Source organism: Delphinus delphis, chromosome 15 (assembly GCF_949987515.2).
Source record: "Delphinus delphis chromosome 15, mDelDel1.2, whole genome shotgun sequence".
NCBI lineage: Eukaryota > Metazoa > Chordata > Mammalia > Artiodactyla > Delphinidae > Delphinus > Delphinus delphis.
In genome coordinates this window covers 36,413,522-36,437,944 of record NC_082697.1, presented here as the reverse complement: position 1 = coordinate 36,437,944, position 24,423 = coordinate 36,413,522, and the positions used below count along the sequence as shown (strand labels likewise).

The following is a 24,423-nucleotide window of genomic DNA, read 5'->3' as shown; positions in this document are numbered from 1 at the left end:
AAAAAAATTATGTATTTGAAAGATATTCTGATATACTAATGTTAAATATTATGTGCTCACATGGCACTAAGTCCTGTGTTAAGGAGTATACTGTTGTAGACCATTAGGTAGAATAACAGTGGTTCGTGCATTCCGGTAATGGTTATGTGGAACTGTGGACAGGGGGAAAAAGGTCAGGATAACGTGGTAAGTTTTTAATAAAGTTAATTGTGTTCAACTCAAGAGATGGTCCTGCATTTTGAGAGTATGTTCTTTCTACTAGTTTAGTATTCAAATGTCATTGTTTATTCGTATGAAACTTTGGGATAATAGATGGAATCTGGTTGCTGGGCCTTCTTTGGTGTGCTTTCTATTTTTTTTTTTTTGTCTTATTGTAATTCCTCTCTTGATAATTTTTCTTTCTAATGTTAGCTGCAGCAAATTTGCTTTGAAACGTGGCTGGTCCGTGATATCCCAGGGTTTGGGAACGGCTGTTGGAGGAGTTACTGACTTTGCAAAAATGCCTTGGAAACTGTGCCAGGGGGTTATTTTCTCGGAGTAAATTAGAAATGTTTTTGCTGCCTCCCCTGTACAGCAAAGTGAAAATGGGATGTCTGGCAGTGGGCTCTAGATTTCAGAGGTCTCAGACCAGTTGAGGGAGACTTGACTTCTTGAAGCGTGATCGTGGACCTTTCACCGAATACTGTCCCTTCAACTGCTTGATGGGCTGCATAGCAAACCCTGGAAGGCAAGCCTGCCTGCATCATCTGTTTGATTGATTGTCAACACCCAGTATTTTTCCTTTGCTCATTATTTCTCATAAACCCAATCTAAGATGTTGAAGTCTTTTAGGTACATGCTGGGAGTGACTAAGCCATACTTAGTCATACTAAGCCATACTTTAGAAAAAGCAAAAGGTTATCACTTTAGTTCCCAATATATAAACTTAAAAATAAATCTTGAGGAAATAAAGACCTGAAATATGTACTGCCAGTTAAAATTTAAATATTGAGAATGTTTTCCATCTCACTGTGTTATTTATTTGAATCCCCATGATCAGGGTATCATGGCTGCCTTTTCTCCCTATGTTCTTGCTGGGGCAATGGTTGGAAATAAGTCTGTCTAACTAACCAAAAGACAAAGTTATAAGAAGCCATATGCATGTGTCATGATGCATGAGATCATTTATTCAATTTACTGTGCACATCACTCAACCAAAGGAACCTCTTAATAGTTCTAGAGTGAGCTAAGCAAATTAATACATTCTGTAGCTGAATCTAGTTATATTCTCTGGTTTTTGAATATCAGTGGTTACTTTAGGAATAAAGAATGTGATTTTTTTCAGCTTAACTGAGGTATAATTGACAAAATTATAAGATATTTAAAGTGTACAAGATGATGAACTGATATACATTGTGAAAGGATTTCCCTCGCTGAGTTAAGACATTCATCACCTCACATGTTTACCTTTTTTGTTTATGTGTGAGAACATTTAGGTTCTACTTGCTCAGCAGATTTCTACAATATAGTGTTATCAACTATAGTCACCATGTTATACATTCGATCCTCAGACCTTATAGCTGAAAGTTTGTAACCTTTAACCAACTTCTTCCTTTTCCCCATCTCCTAGACCCTGGCAACCACTTTTCTACTCTGTTTCTATGAGTTTGACTTCTTCCTTTGTTTTTTTAAGATTCCACATACAAATGATGCCATTTATAGTATTTGTCATTCTCTATCTAGCTTATTTCACTTAGCATGAAGCCCTTCAGCTTCTTCCATGTTATTGCAAATGACAGGATTTCATTCTCTTTTAAGGCTGAGTAATATTCCTTTGTGTATATATATATATATTTTTTTCTTTGATTCACATTTTCTTATCCATTCATTCATTGATGGACACATAGGCTGTTTCCATACCATATCTATGCTAATAATGCTGCAATGGGCATGGGAGTACAGATATCTCTTTCAGATAATGATTTTGTTTCCTTTGGATATATACCCAGAATTGGGATTGCCAGATCATGTAGTAATTCTATTTTTAACTTCTTGAGAAACTTCCTTACTGTTTTCCATTGTGGCTGTACCAGTGTACATTCCCATCAACAGTGTACAAGGGTTCTCTTTTCTCCACATCTTTACCAGAATTTGTTATCTCTTACTTATTTAATAATAGCTATCCTAACAGGTGTGAGGTGGTATCTCACTGTGGTTTTGGTTTGCATTTTCCTGATGATTAGTGATGTTGAGTACCTTTTTATCTACCTGTTGGCCATTTGTATGTTTTCTTCAGAAAAATGTCTATTCAGGTCCTTTGCTCATTTTTAAATTAGATAATATGACATTTTTTTTACTACTGAATTCCTCACTATTATTTCCCAGTATACTTTGGATATTAACTCCTTGTCAAATGTGTGATTTGCAAGTATTTTCTCCTGTTCTGTAAGTTGCCTTTTCATTTTGTTGGTGGTTTTCTTTGCTGAGCAGAAGTTTTTTTAGTTTAATTTAATCCTATTTGTTTATTTTTGCTTTTTTTTACCTTTGCTTTTAATGCCAAGTCTAAAAAACAGACCATTGCCAAGAGCAATGTCAAACAGCTTACTCCTATGTTTTCTTCTAGGAACTTTATGGTTTCAGGTCTTATATTCAAGTCTTTAATCCATTTGAGTTGATTTTTGTGTATGGTTTAAGATAGGGGTCCAGTTTCATTCTTTTACACATGGCTATTCAGTTTTCCCAGAACTATTTATTGAAGAGACTATCCTTTCCCCATTGTATATTCTTGTCTCCTCTGTCAAAAATTAATTGACCATATATGTGTGGTTTATTTCTGGGCTTTCTATTCTGTTCCACTGATCTAAGTGTGTTTTTGTGCCAAAACTATACTGTTTTGATTACTATAACTTTGTAATATAGTTTGCAATCAGGAAATGAGATGCCTCCAGTTTTGTTCTTTTTTTCTCAGGATTGCTTTGGCTATTCAGGGTCAATATGCTTTTGTGTGTATGGCATATTTGAATGCTTATTGTTGGGAGCTGTTTTAGATCATGGTCGTCGAGAAAATTGTGTCCAGAGGCTTTAACCTTTCAGTCATGGAGCTGTATTTGGCCCATTGACATGTTTAGTCACCCAATAGTCATTTTCAACATCCGAAAAATCAAGATATTTCACTTAGAATTCTCAGCTTTTGGGTCTCAGATTTCTCTTATGAAAAACGGGACAACCTGTTATCCCTGGGCCCACATTTTCACATAGCATTGGAAATAGAATTGGCTAGAGGTAAAAGCTGCCCCATTACAAGGGACAGGCTCTGCCCAGCCCACTTCATTATTTTTTCCCATTAGCCTAATCCCTAGAGGCATTTGAGATTTAATATAACCACCAGCATCCCTTGCCTACTCATTTCACAGAAGGGGAAAGTGAGGTCCAGAAAGTCATATGTCACACTTAAGGTTTCACAGCTGGTTGGTTGCAAAAGAAGAACAAGAATCTAGGTCTGCAGTTTCTCCCAGTTCAGTATTTTTCCCTATATTGGCATATGTAGTTTTAGGGGTTCAACTGCATTTGCCAATAAAACCCATGAGAGGTCCCAGTGGCCACCAAAACTTTAGGTTAAGTGGAGGAATAGGAAGAGGATGGGAGGAATGAGGGAGGGAGGGGATAGATTGCTTAATTCTTCACTGATTCCCTCTTCTTGCAGACTTCCAACTATAAGGCAAAGCAGATCTGCTTTATATTTGGCTATTTGGCTACTATTGTGGCTCAGAAAATATATATATATATAACAGTTCCTACCAAGTGTTTTTCAGTCCTTATAATCAGAACTCCAAAGGAGTAAGCTGCTGCTCCATGTTTCATAGGAGACCCGTGAGAAATTCCTGAGCAGGTCTTGTGGGAGAGTAGGAGGTAGGAGGCCTGTTAGTAATTAAAACATTTACTTGATTAAAAATATAACATCTCTCTAAAAAGACTTAGGTGCCTGTGTCCTTAGAACTAGACTCTTAAAAATCTACCAATCACATATGGATTTCCTGCTGAGAGAAGAAATAGCAATCATGACTCAGATAATTTGGCTTTGGCTCATGGAAAATTCTACAAACTGGTGGGTAATGTTCACATCTCCAATAATAAGAGAAAGCATGAAACTTGAGTAAGTTTCCAGATAGAGCAAAAATGAGGAGGTGTGTGTGTGTGTGTGTGTGTGTGACACCAGCTTTACATTTTGGCTTAAATTAAAAAAAAAATTCACAAATGTTAAGCCACAGTAAAAAACTCCTCCAATGTTATCTACCTACCTTTCCCATTAGTGTGACAGGAATAAAGGATGTTATGAAATCTGTAGATATTGGCATCCATCTCTACTTTTAAATGTTGTTTTGCTGGGGCTGAGCAGATGAAACCTTGGGGGAAAGATAAAGCCCAAACCATATCCATATAGCACCATTCAGATCACAGAACTACCAAAACGGATATGGAGAGAGACTGCTTCCACTCTCCTCTGCAGACAAGGCTGCCTTATAGGGAGGGAAGCTGGCTGGAGACCCTGTTCCAGTGCATTTGCTTTTGCTCATGCCAATGCTTTCCAGGGATGAGGCGGCTGTTGGCTTGGGTGTCTGGTGCTGGCCCGGCACATCCATCCCTTGCTCTGGCTCCAGCTGCCAAGAAGCCCCCAGCGTCATCCCAGATCTGCCAGTTCACTAAACACTGGCTGGTTGCCGGATCCGTGTGTTGCCTTGTTGAGCCTCACAGTCCTGTAAATTCTTGCCCCCTTTGAACAGATGAGGACACCGGAGCTTTGAGAGGCTCAGGAAACAGCCCAGTCAGTCTGCTCAGAGCAGAGCTGGGACCCAGCTTTCTGGGCTCAACCCCTTCAGCCGGACATTGGCTACATCCCCAATGGCACAGGAATAGCTTCTGCGGTGCCACGCCTTAACCTGGCTCCTTACAAGCCCCTTCTAACACCTGCAGCAATAAAGTCCCCTTGGTTTGTGTCATCCTGTTCCATTCTAGAGCTGGATTTCTCAACCTTGACACTATTGACATTTTGGGCCTGGTAATTGTTGTGGGGCATCCCATGCACTGTAGGATATTTAACAGCATCCCTGACCTCTACTCACCAAATGCCAGTAGCACCCCTCCCTCACTTGTAACAAACAGAATATCTCTAGACACCGCCCAATGTCATATGGGGCAGGGGGAGCAGAAGCAACTCCAGCTGAGAAGCACTGTTCTCTAGCTGTCATTTCCCAAATGCTTTCTGGCAGTCAAGGCTATAGGTTCTGCAGATAAACTCCCTGGGTTTGATTCTTGATATTGCCACTAAAGTTGGGTGAATAAACTGCTTAACTGTGCCCTTACTTCTTTATGAAATGGGAATAAAGACTGCCCCTGCCTTATGATGTTGAGTGAGGTTAAATAAGTTGGTAATTACAGTAGCCTAATTATTAATATGCATCCTCTGTATACATCAGTCTGTGTGTATAGTGTGTAGATGGATGACAGCTGTGATGTGACTCTGGAGGTTACTGTGTGCCAGGCACTGTGCTAGGCATTTTACAAGCATGACCCAATTTTGTCCTCGCAACAACTCTGGAAGAATTCAAGATCATCTCCCTTTTACAGTGAAGAAGCTGAGACTCAAAGAGACTATATCTTTCCGGACGTCCCGAGGATATGAAGACAAACAGCTGAGCCAGGATCCAAAATTAGGTCCGTCTCACTCTAAAGCCTACCTATTCCAGAACATTCCCATTTCCACCAAGAAAACCAAGGAGCAGAGAGATGGATATGAGGCCTTGGGGCCCAGATGCACACACTGCAGGCAGCCCTCACCTTGCTGACAAAGAATGGGTACTGATTCACAGGTGGATTTGAGGTGCATGGGAATGCACTTTATTTTCTGTTCTTTGTAGGCTGGAATCCTCTAAGAAGCTCCTTAACATCAGCGGACTGTGATTTGTGGGTAAAGCTGGGACCATGGGCTGCAAAGGAAGCATTAAGAGTAGTGATCCCTGAGTCTCTCCTATGCACTCACTGTACCTTGAGTGATGGTCTCATTTGATTTTATAAAAGACAGACCAGATTTTCTCACCTTCTCACAGAAGGCATTGAAGAGCACAAGTTCTAGAAGCAGATCCCCAAGATTCCAGCACTTTCTATCTGTGTGATCTTGTCTGTGCCTCAGTTCATTCATCTGTAAATAGTGTGTCTCAATACCTACTTCGAACTTGTCCTGAGGATAAAAAAAAGGTTAATAAATGTAAAGGAGTTAGCACATGGCAAGCCCTCAGTGTCAGCCCTTAGTCTCAGGAATATTTCTGGTTGGAAAACATGTCACCATATCTGCTCTCGCCAGTCACAGGAGCATCCTGTCGGTATAATCTTTTACATATTTTCAAAATATGGGGACAGGTTCTATCTGACTCTGCCCTCACGGCCGCTCATAATTACTACTGTCGTCTCTTTAGAGATATGGGTCACGGAAGGCCAGGGTAGCCGTGTGACTTCCTCAAGGTCATGCAGAGCCTTAGTGACTGAACTGGCCTGAGGACCCCAATCCTGCCACCCCAGTGCTTTTTCTACTCTCCAGAATGGAAATGACCTTCTCAGACTTCTTATGAAAGACAGCTGCTAAGAGAGAACAGAAATTTAGCAGCATTAAGGGAAGAGCCATCATCTCTATATATGCATAGTTGTGATGGTTCCTGCCAACCAATCCCTCTACCTTACCCTCTTCATCTCCACTGCACAGAGCAGCAAAGTGACCAAAGCTGGGCCCAGGTCATCCCAAATTGCTAGCATATTAAGGGGTTCTGAGTGAAGAGAGAGGGTGCAAGAAAAACAGTGGCATGGTTCCCTAGACTTTCCTTCTGGAGTCACCAGTGGATTGATTTTTTCACCGCTTAGCTTCACTTTGTTTTCCCTAGAAGGAAAAAGCAATTGAACCAGTGTGCTCAGCCTTCCTGAATCAATAGTTTAATGTCTCACCATTCTTTGTGGTACTTGTCACACCCAGATTCAACCAAGGCTCCAGGAACAAAACTGTAGCTCCTAATCTACTAAGGATCCCAGCAGAACACTTTTCAGAGACACTTCAGGGCCTGATGGGCAGTGAAATGATGAGGCTGTTGAAATCTGATGGGCTGCGTCCAAAATCTGAGAGGGGGGTAGGGGTAGAGAGAAAAGTGCTTAATATAACAATGGATAGTATCGCCTATAGATTTTTCTTCCTTTACACATGGGCTCCTGCAAGATGTTCATTAAGGCTCATAAAACATCAAAGAGGTGATTCAGAGCAACATCTCTAACATCTGTCCCTTCTCATGGAGACTTGAGGCATCATTTTCCTATGAATGAGCTCCTCTTCCCATGAACGTTCTTGTGTTTCAAAGTAAATTGTATTTTGGTCATTATAAGCGGGTTTTCCCATTACCAAATTAAAAACGAAATGAATCTAACCTGGCATTGTCTGTCCCAGTGCTCTTAGAGGCCCTGACACATTTGAACCATATTCTACAGCAGTGAACTAATCCCTAAAGGTGCAGCCCCCTTCCCCCCACCATGTCCCTGCAGGCGGTGACAGATCACGGGTCAGAGTAATCTGCTCTTTTTTTTTTTTATTGTGGTAAAATATACATAAATCATATTTATTTTAACCATTTATAAATATGCAGTTCAGTGGCATTAAATACAGTCACATTGTTGTGTAACCATCATCACTGTCAATAACCAGAACTTTTTCATCATCCTCAACAAAAACTCTGTAACCATCAAACAGTAACAACCCCATTTTCCCTCCCACCAGCCCTTAGTAACCTCTATTCTGTTTTGTGTCTCTATGAATTTGCCTATTCTAGGTACCTCGTGTAAGTGGAATCTACAATATTTATCCTTCTATGTCTGGCTTATTTCACTAAACCTAGTGTTTTCAAGGTTCATCCGTGTTATAGCATGCAACAAAATGCCATTCCTTTTTTGGCTTAATGAATCCCACTGTGTGTATAGACCATATTTTGTTATTCATCGGTTGATTGACACTTGGGTTGTTTCCACCTTGTAGGTATTGTGAATCATGCTGCTGTGATCATTGGTGTACAAATATTTGCTCAAATCCCTGCTTTCAGTTCTTTTAGATGTGCAGTGTAGGTAGTAGCAGAGTTGTTGGATCATAAGGTAGCTCTACGTTTTACCTTTGAGAAACTGCCAAACCGTTTTCTACAGTGTCGTCTTGTTTTTAAACAATTATCACAAATTTTAAACATATACAAAAGTATACAAAATGCTGTGAGTGTTCCTTGTATACCCATGAACTCATCCAGCTTTAATGTTTACCAACTGATGGCTGTCATGTTTTTTGTATACCCCCACCTGTTTCACTCCATTCCATATTACCTTTTTTTTTTTTAACATCTTTATTGGAGTGTAATTGCTTTACAATGGTGTGTTAGTTTCTGCTTTATAACAAAGGGAATCAGTTATACATATACATATGTTCCCATATCTCTTCCCTCTTGCGTTTCCCTCCCTCCCCCACTCCCTGTCCCACCTCTCTAGGTGGTCACAAAGCGGCATGGACATATATATACTACCAAACGTAAAATAGATAGCTAGTGGGAAGCAGCCGCATAGCACAGGGAGATCAGCTCGGTGCAGAGTAATCTGCTCTTGAACAGAGGATGCATCCTTAGTTTGGAGTAGCAATGGTGGGGGGTTAATTGGATATACTGATTCGGAGGTGGAGGAAGAGCCCGAAATACCCTGTCCCCTTGAGCCTGCTGATGGGAGATTGATTCATTTCTTCAAATAACTAGGGTTTGCCTCTTTGTAGGGGTCATGAGCCACTTGTCAGAGCTCTCCGTGTGCATTTGCCATCCGTTATGTAAGGCAGGGAAGTACACGACTCTTCAAACTTCGTGTCATAAGGTATAAATTCCTACATGCCTAAATAGGAATCCAGCCTCACGGTGTGGGAGATTTTCCTGCAAAAATGCTAAATATGGTGAATGGCTTTCTGCTACATGCAGTTTGGAAACCCAGCAAGTGTCTGATCATCCAGAACTGAACCTCCTTCCCAAGTTCCTTGCACCAGCACCTTAAGGAGACACCTTGATCCCTGAGGTTCTACTGGGCCCTGCTCTTGACTGCTGCTGCCTGCTGAGATATGTGTGCCTCATTCACTGAAATTGAGTGCCAGCTCAAAGTGTGTGCTGTGTCTCTTTGTCATCCGGCCAATATAATAGGCTCTGAAACAGGGCCACTGCATTTTGTAAATGAACATAAGTAATTCGGAGGAAAATGAGCATGGTTTTGCCTCAAGTGGGGACAGTAGCTATTGTTTATTAAGATGCCATTGGAGGTGGAACAACTCCCTACCATCCTGTAATTGGAGCTCTTGTGTCAGCAGTCACTTCAGCGGAAGAAGTGGAGGCTGGAAAGTCATGGATGGAGACACAGGAGCCCATCCGCCACAGGCCAGGCAGGTGGGGACTGGCCGCCATCAGTGGCGTCCCTGCTGTGGGATTGCAGAGCATAACAGGAGGGATGCAGGTCACAGGGTTTAATGAATCCCCTTCCCCTACTTATCAATCTCTAAAATGTCCCTACAGAGAAAGCTAGGTACTGATTCTCTCCCGAATCCTTACAAGCAGACGTTTTTCTTTCCCCAAGCCAAGCCTGGTCTTGTTACCTTTCCCTCTGGGTCAACTAAGGACAATTTAAGATGTCCTTTTCTTGCTCAGAGCCTTATGATTCACTTTTATCCTGCATTTGATTTGTGGAGAGCAAGCAGCCTGCAGTCTGGCTTTTTTTCACTTTGGGGATGAGCAGTGTCTGCTTCATTGTGTTTTGAAAGGTGTATTGGAGCATCACACTCAGGCACTGGAACCAGCTGCCTTCCCATCCCCTATAACTGCAAGGAGTGGATAGAGAGACACCATCCTTCATGGAAACCTCTGCAGTCCCCATTCTGTGGACGCAGACTTACCACACGCCTGCCCGTGCACACACACACATCCAGCACAATCCAGCCGCAGCCTCCCTGTCACCAGCATGGAAGGCCACGGTGACAAATAGATGCTGCCGCAGGGTTTTTTTCCTTCTTTTCTTTCTCTCTCCCTCCCCCCACCAAGCCTTTTTTTCTAGCCTTGGCATAAAATGGTCAAATGATGTTCTACTGCAGAATTCAATTTCACAGTTCAGTTAGGTCCTTGATTACACTGCCAAATTCAGATTAATGTGCATTTAACTAACATGGATCAGGGGAATTCTGGCTGACAGCCAGCTTTAATCAGAGTAATTGATAGCTGTGTGGAGTTTTATGCCCTGTCCACCCCAGCACACCACTGGTGAAATTGATTGATTAAATGAATTCATTGCTATAATTATTTATAATTTTGATACATCACAAGCCTGTGACTGGTCCTATCCTTGGAGATGTGCTCATTGTGGAAGGGGAATCTGGCTGAGTTGTTAACTGAGGATTATTTATTCCCATATAATACTGCTTTTTTTTTTTTTTGGTCCTTCTTATTTTTTTATTGGGTTTGAATAGAGACATGAAAAAGCCCATTTCTTTAAGATTTAATTTATATTGAATTCTAAAAGGCATTGGGAAACTAAAAAATGAATATATGTTATTAACCATTTTAGAGGAAGGAAACTAAGACTGTTTCTATGTCTTTTCAGTATTTTTAAAGATTCCTGTAGCTAGAATTCCTCCTGAGAATGTATCTGATTTCCAATGACAGTTAGTGGTCCTGTGACATCAACTAAGCAGTTTGGCAGTCTGGTGTTATCAGCCTGGGTAATAATTTACAAATAAATCTGTTCTACTCTTATTACATCTTGCCATATGGAGATCACCCTTAAAAGTATGCAGGCCATGGTCTCACTTGTATGAAACTATTGATACTTTTCCACAAAATCACAGGACTGTTCTCTTTAGAGGAGTGGGGGAAGGCTTTCTGGTGTCTCTTTATTGTTTTCTCGCCTGCCTTGTGGCTTTCCACCCCTGCTCCCTATGCCCTTACAATAAGGTCTTAGAAGGTAAACTATATGCATAGATCTTTTGGAAATGGTTTGGGGCACGGATGGTGGGAGGCACATCGGACTCACTTACTAAATATCTATACCTTTCCCTGGTCTGATTTCACCACATTGTGGTTTCACTAGATTATAAAATCCTACATCCCTCTTGAGATGCTACAGTCCTGCCCACGTGGACTCCAAATGTACTCCTTTTGTTCTAGAATATATTTGTAAATCAGGTTGTAGAAAAGGTAGCCCAGTTCAAGCTTCACTCTTCTGCAAGTCTCTCTTACAGACACAAACATGTATATATGTACAAAACAGTATGTATGGACAAATTCATCATTTTTGTTTCACCCATTTATAATTATAAGATATCATGGGAAAGATGATTTAGAGTAGAACAATTAAATAATTATAAGAGTTTAAGAGCCATGGAAAAGGGCCAGGAGTCCCTGTTATAGAAGAAAGCTTGGGCTTTCTTTCTTGAACAAACACACAGAAGAAAGTTTGGACATTGCAGCTGAACACAAAATTCTGCTCTGGCCAAAGTAAAAATGAAAGCAGTGAATTATGTATATATGAGCAACTCATTTTGCTGTGATGATTATTCCTTTTTTTTGTGCATTTTGAGCTGATTTCTATAAGCCAAGCCAAGCCCACACACACACACACACTTAATTTTTCTTTTCACCCCCCTCCCCCAGGCATTATCATCCATCATTTTCTGGCCCAGTTCTTGCATTTGGCCTCAGGCTGCTCAGACATCTGGGGCCCCAGTGAAACACCCTAATCAGGCTTTAGCTCCGTAGCAGTCACTCTACACTGTGCCCACCTCTGTCCTGACCCTGTCTACCTTTTCATCATTGAAAGATAGCTCTGAGAAGATATCATGGGCCCATGTTCTAAAGTGACACTGTCTGGATTTGAACCCCAGCTCGACTTCTGAGGAGCTTTGAGACCTTTGCATGACTACTTAAACCCGCGGTGCCTCAGTTTCCTTTTCTGTAAAATGGAACAATTACAGGACTTTATCTCACTGTGTAACTTGGGATTTAAATGTAGCCATGTACATGAAATGCTTGGAACAGTCCCTGGCACGTGGGAAGCACTCAGCAAATGTCAAGTATCATTATTAACATCAGTGTGAGTTACTCCTGTGAGGCAAGCTTCTAACAGAGCAGTTGGTTAATGGAAGGGGCCCCGACTTTGCTCCCAGTAAAACACCCCTACTTTTTATCAGAGAGAATGTCCAGGGAGGCAGGGAGGTCCAGGGAGGTGACAACTAGTGGAAGAAATGCCAAGGCAGGCAAGAAAGCAGGCCTGTGGTGCCAGTGTGTCCAGCAGCTGGGATATGGATACCCTCCCACTGGAGGTGAAGGCCTGACCGGAGCCGAAGAATCGGGTTGTGTAATCTTCTTGGAGGTTTGGGGCAGTTGGCCTTGGATTGCTTGGGAACAGTTTCACCTCCCAGAGCCTCAGCTTTATCAATACAGTGGGATTAACTGCCTTCTGCTTGACTCTTAGAGTGAAAAATCATGAGGCCAGCCACCAACGTGTGGGCCAGCGATAGTCACCATCATGGAACCCTTGGGTCATCAAAACCCAACTGAGAGCCATGGTTCTGCAAGATGGTGGCCAGAACAAAGTCACCTATGAATTTCTCCTTCCCAAAGCCAGCTGTTTGTCCACCATCATCTCTTTGAGGGGATGGAGTCTGGAAGGAGGACCATGCATTCTCTCACTGGAGCCAAAAGTCCATTGTCCTTTGACTGGTATCCCTTGAGTCTGGTTCCAAAAACTGTCTCCTGTGATAGTGTTTGCTCCTCACCCATTGCTTTTTTAAGAGTCTGCACCTCTTCCCAGCAGCCATGAAAGACAATGGCACCGTTTTATCTCCAAGACCTAGTTTCAAAGACGTTTAGCTAGCACTGAACATCTCTGCATTCTGTCTGACTGGAAATTGTCCCATTTGTGCAGACAAGCGTCCTTTGCTTTCTTTTTCTTTTTTTTTTTAAATTAATTATATTTTAATTTAATTTTTATTTTATTTTATATTGGAGTATGGTTGATTTGCAAGACAAAGGAGGCAAAAGAATAGACAATGGAGAAAAGACGGTCTCTTCAATAAGTGGTGCTGGGAAAACTGGACAGCTACATGTAAAAGAGTGAAATTAGAACATTCTCTAACACCATACACAAAGATAAACTCCAAATGGATTAAAGACCTAAATGTAAGGCCGGGTACAAGCATCCTTTTCTTTTTTTCTTTTTTTTTTGGCGGTACGCGGGCCTCTCACTGTTGTGGCCTCTCCCATTGCGGAGCACAGGCTCCGGACGCGCAGGCTCAGCGGCCATGGCTCACGGACCCAGCCCCTCTGCGGCATGTGGGATCTTCCCAGACCAGAGCACGAACCCGCGTCCCCTGCATCGGCAGGCAGACTCTCAACCACTGCGCCAGCAGGGAAGCCCCAGCATCCTTTTCTTGATGCATCATGCCAGCCGTGAAGAGTAGACTCTGATAAGGAAGAGCAGTGTCCGGATGTGATTCCTACAGGAAACAGCCTTTTATTTCTGACATTTCTTCAGAGACCAATTATACATGCTTGTGGGGAATGAATTCAGTTTCACTTAAACTACAGGAGGAGATCCTCCCAGGAGGACACTAGGAGATGATGGCATGTGGCGGCTCCCAGGACACACTTTCAAAAGTAAAAGTCACAGACCCCGCTTGCCCTCACACACTGGCCTTGTGACTAGACTGGGCTTGGCTAATCTGGCTTAATTTAAAGGAAGAATTGAATTATTTAATTTACACTGACATTCGTCTCCCCACCAACCCAGCACATACACGTGCCAGTTTTCCTTGTGTATGGCACAAATCCAGGGCCTTAGACAAAAATCAGCTGGATGTCAAATATAGCATTTTAATTATAATACAGTGCTGTATATATTATAATTAGGGACACTTTGATTGTTTTAGAAGGTTAATGTATGGGAGTATATATGCTACCAGTACATTGTACATATTCAGTAAATGCTCACTAGTCTTATTACCACTGTAGTTACTATTTATTATTTTCTTTTATATTCCTGCTACTGTGCTAAGCACTTTATATAATAACAACACTACCCAGAATGAATTAGCAGACTGTATGGAACAGTCACTGTTCAAACCCTTTGATTTGTATTCAATTCTTTAGAGTTCACAGTGACCTAAGGAGATAGGTATTATTATCATTTGGTAGGTATTATTATTATTGCTCTCATTTTACCAGTGAGAAAACTGAAGCACAGGAGTTGAAATAACTTGCCCAATGTCGTACAACTTGTAAATGGCAGAAGAAGTTTTCCAGTCCAAAGTCTTTTCTTAAACACCAGGCTGCTCTAGGATTCCCCCAGGTAAGCCTCATAAAAACCCCATGAGGGAGGTGTGATGACCCTCATTGTACAGATGACAAAACTGAGGTTGAGAGAGGCTAAATGATTTTACTCAAGTCATTAGAATCAATATTCAGCCCTCAATATGTCCTTCAAATATGTTCTCTCTGCTCTGCAATCAGGCCAGGGCCCTGGCTTAGCAGGACCCGGGCCCCTGCTGGCTGATGCTAGACTGCTGAGTGCAGCAGTACAGGAGGCCAGCAGTGTGATCTGGGAGCCAATGGACAGTGCATAACTGAGAATGGTACCATGGCAATTTTCAGGAGGCTGCTGTGTGCAGATCTTGCTCCCTGACTTGTTGAAGAGGCATCTGTCCATGCTGTGCAAGGGACCAGAGGTTCAGACACCTTCCTTCTGCCAGATGACCACCATGTTGCCAGATGCAACGAGCAACATGCCACATCCAACTTCACTTCTCCGTGGCATTTGATGTGGTTCATCACTCCTTCCTTCTTGAAATACTTTCCTTCCTGGGCTCCAGGACATCCTAGTCCCTTAGTTTCTTTCCTACATCACAGGCCACTCCTTCTCTGCTCCTTTTTGCAAGTTCCTTCTCCTCTTTTTAGTCTCTAGATGTTGTAGTCCTTGGATTTTCTCTTACACATTCAACACCATGGCTTTTAACACCAGCTAAATACTGATGACTCTCAGATTCATGTCTTTAATGTCAACTTTCCCGTGGACTGGAGTCATGTCTAAGTCACCTAAGTGGCATCTCTGCTTGGATGCTTAATAGCTCTCTCAAACTTAATGTGGCCATGATGGAACTCTGGGTTTCACCCCATGTTTTAGTTATCTATTGCTGTGTAACAAATCATCCCCAAACTTAATGGCTTAAAACAACAATGAACATTTATTACCTCAAACAGTTTCTGTGGGTTTCCATGGCTAGCTTAACTAGGTGATTCTGACATTGAGTCTGTCATGAGGTTGCAGTCAAGAGGTCAGCAGGGCTGCAATCATCTGAAGGCTTGACTGGGGCCAGAGGATCACATCCAAGATGGCGCACATGGCTGTTGGTGGCAGGCTTCAGTTTCTAGCTGGCTCTTGGCAGGAGGACCTCTCTATAGGGTTTGGGGTGTCCTCGTGACATGGCAACTGGAGAAAACCAGAGCAAGCAATCCAAGAGAGAAGACAGAGAAGCCACAATATCTTTTTTTGGCCTCAGAGGACACTTACTATTACTTCCGCCATATTCTTTTGCTCACAGATCAACCTGATACAAAGGGGGAGGAGACTACACAATCATGTCAGGAGGCAGGAATCACTGGGAGCCATCCTGGAGGCTGATTCACAGCTGAGAAGCCTGTTCCTGCCCCTATGCTCCTCATATTATTAAGTGGCTTGCTCCTCAGGATAATATCCTGGGAGTCATCTTTGATTCTTCTCCTTCATATTCAATCCATCAGAAAATTGGATCAGCTCCATCTTCAGACTCTACTCTGGATCCCATTTCTCACCCCATCTACAGCACCCACCCTCATCTCTGCCCATGTTGACTGCAGTAAGCTAACTGGCAACCCTGTTTCCACCCTTGCCACCAAAGCCTCTTCTCCAGCATCCAGAGAGTCAAGTTCATGTCACTGTCCTCTGCTTATCAACCTCCAGTGGCTCCCACTTCCCTCAGCAGCAGCCAGCATCCTTGCCATGGTCTGTATGATCTGCCCCCTCACCACTTCTCTCTCTGTCTTTCCAAACTGCCTCCTCTCTGCACCAGGAGAGCCTCCAGGCTGTTCCTCAAGCCTGTGTGTGCCTCAGAATCCTGCGTGTGCTGTGCCCTCTGCCTGGACTACCCCTGCCCCCCGCAGTCACAGGGCTTGCTCCCTCACTTCAGCCAGGTTTCTGCTCATGTTACACCTCTCAGAAAGGCCTTCCTTGGCCATCCCATGCAAGGTGGCACCTTGTTATTCTCAATCCCCTTGTTCTGCTTTATTTTTCTTCATATCACCTATTACTACTGGACCACATACTGTATATTTATTAATTTTCTTGTTTATCATCCGTCTCCTTCTCTAGAATGTCAACTCCAGGACAACAGAAATACCATCCATTATGATTATTGCTGGACCTTCCCACAGCACCTGAAATGGTGCCTAGCACATAATAGTTGCTTAGATATTAATCTGTGCACTAAACAAATGAATGAATGGACCACGTGGGAGCAATGAATTCAACTAGAACAGTGCCACCTGATAGAACATTCTGCAATGGTGGAAATATTCTATATGTTCTATAAATATCCTATATCTTTTCCAATGTGGTGACTCTTAAATGCCTAACATGTGACTAATATGAGTGAGGAATGGAATTTTTTATTTTAACTTTTAATTTCTATTGATTTTAATTAAATAGCCACATGTAGCCAGCAACCATCATTTTAGAGCAAATCTGGATCCTTGGAGTGGGCATGTAAATGTCATTCCATGTACATCCTGGTAGAGTGGAAGAGACTTCCTGGGACTCTGTGTTAAGAAGGAGCTGGAGGTCCAATCAACGAATCTTTTTCAAACACCTTCTATGTATCCAACACTCTCGTTATCATCAGGATCTTACACAAAAGAGTGTATTCATCTATTAGCACTTTCTGCTTTGGGCAAGGAGGCAAGGATGGTATGATGTGGTATATTCACCATCCCTGACTTCAGTCATTCCAGGGGTGACCAGAACTCCTTCTTGACTTTTCCAGAGAGTGATTGCTGGAACTTACACCTAGTGTCATGGCAGCCCCTCACTGGCTTCCCCCACCCCTGCCCTGTGTGTCCTCCCCATCCTATCCACTAAGTTCCCTCAATCCACTCTTCACAATCAGAGTAGAATGTTCTTGCCTTGAATCCTTTTGAGGGCTGAGCAGATTTCTCTTTCATACACACAGCCCTGCAGATTTTGGATTTTCTCGAACATTATACATTTATACTGATTTGTATGTGTTTATCTTATTGTCCAAAAAGCTGCTTTGCACAGGGAGTTAGGTTGTTCCTTTTATGTATTCGGTGAGTCCCCTACATATGAACCTTCAAGTTGTGAACTTTCAAACTTGAACGTGCATCCGTATGTCCAGTCACGTAAGTTAGTTCACATGTCTGGTGTACATTGTCACATGCATACATCCTCTACAAGTGGTTGTACTTTTGTGTACTGTACTGTACAGTATCTTTATTTCAAGCCCAGGATGTCCAGAAGCAAGTGTAAAAGCAGCAGTGATATAGCTGGTACTGCTAAGAAGCACCAAGCAATGACGATGGAAACAAAAGTGAAAATAATTGAGAGAGTGAAGCGAGGCAAAATAAGATGGTAGACACCGCTAGTTCTTATAACATGAATTGTTTAACCATTGGCATGATTCTGAAGAACGAGGACAAGGTCATGGAACATGTGAAGTCTGCTGTGTTGATGATGTCGCCAGTAATATCGAAGAAGTGTGGAAAAGTGGCGGAGGAGATGGAGAAACTTCTCAGTGTGCGGATGCAGGATCACATCAGTGTCGAGTCCTGCTCAGCTTAGTGCTGTTTCAAGAGAAAGCCAAAAGCCTTTATGAAGACTTGAAGAAGAAACACAGTGAAGAATCAGAGGGCGCATCTTTTAATGCCAGCCATGTCTGGTTTCATTGGTTCAAGGCTAGAGCCAACCTTCACAACGTAAAGGCAAGTGGCGAGGCAGCAAGTGCAGATATGGTAGCTGCCTGGGAATTTCCCAAAACACTTTGAGAAATTATTGATGAAGGAGCGTATTTCCCCTAGCAGATTTTTAATGTGGATGAGACAGTACTGTACTGGAGAAGGACGCCAGACCAAAGTTACATCAATAAGAAAGAAAAGTTGATGCCAGGCTATAAGGCAGCAAAGGACTGGCTAACTCTGTTGTTTGGTGGCAATGCTTTCGGCAATATGAAGCTGAAGCCTGTCTTAGTTTATCATTCAGAGAACCCAAGAGCCCTTAAAAACATAGCCCAGGGCTCCCTTCCTGTTGTGTGGAGGAGTAACCCCAAATCCTGGGTTACACACGCCATTTTCCAGGACTGATTTTTCCACCACTTTATCCCGGAGGTAGAGAAATCTTGCTTGGAGCAAGATGTCCCATTCAACATTCTTTTGCTTCTCAACAGTGCTCCAGGCTGCCCCCCATTCATGGACGGCTTTCACCCCAACATCAAAGTAGTGCATCTGCCACCAAATTCTATGTCGCTCATCCAACCCATGGACCAGGGAGTTATTGTGATTTTCAAGAAATATGTATGTCACACTTTTTGTCAGGCAGTTAAGGCGAGTGATGAATCAGGAACAACCTTGCAACAATTTTGGAAGGGCTTTAACATCTACAAGGCCATAAAAAACATTAACTTTGCTTGGCGTGAGGTTACAGCCGTCACCATGAATGGAGTTTGGAAGAGCCTTTGCCCACAGTTTGTTCACGATTTTCATGGATTTGAGAATGTGGATGAGGAGTCCAAAGAGGTTTTCAGCAACTTAGTGACCCTCAGTGAGAAGCTGGAGCTAGATCTGCAAGAGGACAACTTCATTGAACTTCTTGCTGTGCAACATGAGGGGCTTACTAATGAAGATCTTATGGAATTGGAGGCCCAGAGAAAGGACAAAGAGAGACAAGAGGAAGAAGTAACTGAAGAACCGAAGAGTTTCATGCTGCAGGAAATGGCAAGGGGATTTTCTTAATCTGAGGAGGCACTGTTAGTTTTTGAGACACAGGACCCGAACATAGAATGGTACATCAAAGTTGCAGCAGCCGCTCAGAATGCAATCCAGTGCTACCGCATCATCTAAGATGAGAAAAAAGAGCTACTACCCAGACATCACTGGATCGTTTTTTTTTCAAGACGGTAGGTAGAATTGAATCCAGCAAGGAACCAGAACCCGTGTCATCCACATCAGGCGTGAGTGAAATTGCAGCTTGCCCTCCATCTCCTATTGCTGACGATCCTTCAGCTCTACCATCTCCCACCTCCTCTCCCTCCTCCAGTCAGTAACTCTTCTTGCCTGTTCACTTGATCAGCCCCTGTGTGCAAGCTATTGTACTGTACTATTGTACATTTCAAGGTACTGTACTGTAAGATTAAAAATGTTTATTTTTTGTTTGTTTTTATGTATTATTTGTGTAAAAAGTATTATAAACCTATTACAGTACAGTACTATATAGCCGATTGTGTTAGTTGAGTACCTAGGCTAACTTTGTTGGACTTACAAACAAATTGGACTTATGAACACGATCTCGGAATGGAACTCATTCGTATGTAGGGGACTTACTGTATTGGCGTTTTCCCCTTCATAACTCCTGGGATCACCTCCTACTACTTGCATCCAGGTCTCAGAGTCTACTTCTGGGGATTTTATTAGGGAAGGAGGAAGAAATAGGCAGGATGGAGAGGTCGGAGGGCAGATAAAGGGTGGAAGCGATGCATCCTGGGACCCCACGAGGTAAGCCTCACCCACGAGTGGGTTGTGTAGTAGTGCTCATCATTTGGACCAGCTGTGTGATGGCTATGGTATTCAGATGTAGCATGTGAATTTCTCCATCTGTGTCTGTCTTCCCAGGTGGATTATGATCGAGCACAGGTGGTCCTCAGCCCTCCACTGTCAGGGTCCGACACCTACCCCAGGGGCCCTGCCAAACTACCTCAAAGTCAAAGCAAAGCAAACTATTCCTCAAGCAGCCACCAATACCCATCTGGGTACCACACAGCCACCCTGTACCACCACCCCTCCCTCCAGACCAGTTCGCAGTACATCTCCACAGCTTCTTACCTGAGCTCTCTCAGCATCTCATCTAGCACCTACCCCCCACCCAGCTGGGGCTCCTCCTCAGACCAGCAGCCCTCCAGGGTGTCCCACGAACAGTTCCGGGCAGCCCTGCAGCTGGTGGTCAGCCCAGGAGACCCCAGAGAATATTTGGACAACTTTATCAAAATCGGGGAAGGGTCAACCGGCATTGTGTGCATCGCCACTGAGAAACACACGGGGAAGCAAGTTGCCGTGAAGAAAATGGACCTCCGAAAACAACAGAGACGAGAGCTGCTTTTTAATGAGGTAGGTGGTGTGTTCGGATCATCCTTTCTGTCCTATGTAACATTTCTTTCCCATTTCAGAAATAACACATATACATTTTAGGACATTAGAAAACACAGAAAATATAAATACAAAAATAGCATCCCTTTTTCTATGCCTGTATGGCTGCCTCTTTATGAAGTACTTCCTGTGGATCAGCCACTGTGCTAAGCATTGGTCTGGTTTGATTCTCACAATAGGCATAGACAGAAAAATGTTATCTCCATTTAGCAATAAGGAAACCTAGCATCAGATTATGTTACTAACCGGGGTCAGTAGGTTCATACAGCTGTAACAATGCAATCAGCTGTGACTTTGGACCCTCTTCCGTGATGGCTTATGTGAAGGCTCCACCCAGCTCCAACTCCCATAGGTGTTCGTTTCTTTTCCACGCTCCAAACCTCACAGAGAGCATGGGGTGAGTGGGATTCAGTTTCTTCCCAGTCCACAGCTCCTGATTTCTGGAACTTATTTCCAAACCACAATGCCAGAACAGACAGGGAAAATATAACTTAAACAACTGTATAATTTATTATTTAGCACTCACTGAAAATATCACCAGAAGCGGCCACAGGATGGCAATTCCTGGATGCTCTCTCCAGCAAGCAGACACAAGTTGGCCTTTTAATGCCTAAGTCATAATGTTTTTACCTTAAAGACTTATCCTTTGTATTCAGCACAAACTCTTTCAGGCTCGGCCTAGACCTCCCAAGAAGTTAGATTGGTGTCATGTGGCCCCAGCCCTAATAACTGTTTACTTCAGTCACTTCTGAGACTCACTTACCTTGAGTTGGTGACCCTTTTGCCCAATAGCAGAGTGTGGACAATGTGTTTTAAAAGTAACCTATGGGATATCTGATCACATCCCCCCAAACATTCAACTAAATTCCCTCTTGTGAATGCAAACTCTGCCATGGTTCTGCCTGTTTTTACCCCGTATTCTCCCCCAACCCAGTGTCTTGTTGACCTGCCATTTTCTCTGAATTTGCTAACTTGATCCCCTCTATTCCTCCCAGCTGCTCTCAGTGCTGTCCCTTTGTCTGTAATAGACTTCTGAATACCCCCCCACACACACACAATCAGTACTCCCCATCAGTTGAACTCACAGCCCAAATGTAGTCATGAGAAAACAAAAAGTCAAATTTCACAGTCCGAAGTCAAACAGTGTCTTTCCATTTTGCCCAGGTTGTGATAATGCGGGATTATCACCATGACAACGTGGTTGACATGTACAACAGCTACCTTGTCAATGATGAGCTCTGGGTTGTCATGGAATTTCTAGAAGGTGGTGCCTTGACAGACATCGTTACTCATACCAGGTAAGTTTCTTTACTATCCAGGCAAGTAGTTCAAGGTGCTTATTATTCTTTTCCAGGGTAAGGCCTCAGTAACTATATTTATGAACTCTTCATAAGTAGTTAAGCACTTTGAAGGTAGAGAAACGACTGCCCTTTTTCTCTGTATTCCCAGGTGCCTATCACAATATCATGTATGTATAGTTCATTCACTCAATTCACATTCTCCCTGCCCTCCAGAAATTCATTCGTACTCACTGATTTTAAATCAGCAAGCTGCTGAGAATGGAGTTTCGGTGACAAATAATAGAATTTCCCATCCCTACATAGATTTCTAAAACTGAGTTTCATTCTCCTAAGTTGCTATACCATTGCTATGTGTTGATACCACCAAGGGTACCTGGGGAAGGCAGGGGCAGGTGAAAGATCAAAATTTTATGTCATAATAACAAACTACATAAGAGAGAGAGAGATTCTTCAAATCTGTTTTTAAATCATCTTGCAAGTAACAATGGTTGCTTGCCACTGTTGCCTCAGCTACTTGCTTCTCTGATGTGTCAGTTGTGGTCATTTCATCAAGTATTTATTAATCACTTTTTATGCGCCAGGCTCTTTCCTAAGTGCTGGGGCTACAAAAGATACAAATGAATAAGGCTCAGATACACCCTTCCAAGGAAGTCTCAGATTAGACATAAATACATTATAACACCTGTGCAGAATTAGAATTATATAAGTAGCATAGAAGAATACCTGAATATCTCTATAAGAGAGTCAAGAAGGATTTCCAATATATGGTGGTGTCCAGGATGGGTTTTGAGAGATGCATCAGAGTTTACTAAGAAGGCAAGTGGGAAGAAAAGGGCATTGAAGGCAAATGAAAGAGTATGTGCTAAGACAGTGCTTCTAAAATTTTAATATGCATACAAATTACCTGTGGTTCTTATTAAAATGCAGATCCTGATTCAATGGGGGGGAGGCATAATACTCTGCATTCTAAGGAACCCCCAGGCGATGTTAATGCTGTTAGTTCATGGACCACGCTGGAAAAGCAAGGTTCAAAGGAACAGACGTGTAAAAAAATCATGTTACATTTGGGAAACTTTAAGTTTGCTCTGCTGGTAAATAAAATACCAAAGATTTGAGAAGATTGTCATGAAGGAGCTACATTGGGTATTAGCTGATGTCACTGAAATGGCATCCAAATCATAAGTGAATCCAGTTGAGCGACAATAGGTGGAAAGCAAGGTAGCAAGAAAGTGTTCAGAAACCCGTAAGAGATCAAAGGTGCTGCTTTTTCTCCACTAAAATGAGGCAGTGTTTCAATCATGACTCCGTATAGCTCTGAGTCTGCGGTAGACCATCTAAAAACAAAAGGACATAAGGGAAGACACCAAATGTTTATCACCAACATTTCAGCTGGCAGATTCCTATTGGTATAGCCATACAACCACCATATCTATCTATCTATCTATCTGTCTATCTATCTATCTATCTAATCATCTTAAATTGTAGCAACAAGTATACTTATTGTATTGTAGCAATACTTATTATACTTATTGTATTGTACTTATTGTATTGTAGCTTAAATTGTAGCAACAAGTATACTTATAAGTATACTTATACTACGAATAAGACAAATGTGACTTACATATAAAACAATTAATAAAAATATGTCCAAGGGAGGGGCTTTTTTCTTGCCTCAGAGAGCATCAGAAAACTACAGCTCTCACTTTGTCAAGTTCTTATTTTGTATCCGTGGGATTCACTGAAGAGCCAGCCTCTCTAGAATCCATTGTGTTTTCTAATTCTCTCCATCTAGTTTTGTCGATGGATTTCCCCTTGAAGGCAGAGTAGCTCCAGAGAGCAAGAAGCAATAGTGTGTCAAGGAATACCATGGATATTTAGAATTTGAAACCCTTAAGCTGGTAGTTCAGAGAGTTTCCTATAGTAGCTATTCAATAAGTACTTCATTGAATGATTGATTGATTGGTTGATAAAACATTTAACTGCTTGCCACTCAAAGTGTGGTCTGGGGACCAGCAGCATCAACATCCCCTAAGAGCTTGTTAGAAATACAGCATCTCAGGCTCTACCCAGATGGACTAAAAGAATCCATGATCTAGCCAGATGCTCAGGAGTTTCTTTTTTTTTTAAATTTATTTATTTTATTTATTTATTTTTTGCTGTGTTGAGTTTTTGTTGCTGTGCACGGGCTTTCTCTAGTTGTGGCGAGCGGGGGCTACTCTTCATTGCGGTGCCCATGCTTCTCATTGTGGTGGCTTCCCTTGTTGCAGAGCATGGGCTCTAGGCACACGGGCTTCAGTAGTTGTGGCAGGTAGCCTCAGTAGTTGTGGCACATGGGCTCTAGAGCACAGGCTCAGTAGTTGTGGTGCATGGGCTTAGTTGCTCCACGGCATGTGGGATCTTCCCGGACCAGGGAGCGAACGTATGTCCCCTGCATTGGCAGGTGGATTCTTAACCACTGCACTACCAGGGAAGTCCCCTCAGGAGTTTCTTATACATACTAAAGTTTTAGCCCTATCTAGCATCTTGTTAAATCATATCCTACTTATATCAAGGAAACAGTTCTAGAAGGGAAAGGAAAGTACCAAGCTCTGTCAGGTTCT

At 42.5% G+C, this 24,423-nt stretch overlaps 1 protein-coding gene across 1 annotated transcript in view; it reads left to right on the top strand.

The window, feature by feature from the left end:
- PAK5 (p21 (RAC1) activated kinase 5) overlaps nt 1–24,423 on the top strand; it is a 98,828-nt gene that overhangs the window by 52,896 nt on the left and 21,509 nt on the right. Inside the window, exons 3-4 of the mRNA XM_060032892.1 lie at nt 19,992–20,483; nt 21,687–21,820. Coding sequence (XP_059888875.1) covers nt 19,992–20,483; nt 21,687–21,820 — 626 coding nt within the window. The remainder of the gene's footprint in view (nt 1–19,991; nt 20,484–21,686; nt 21,821–24,423) is intronic.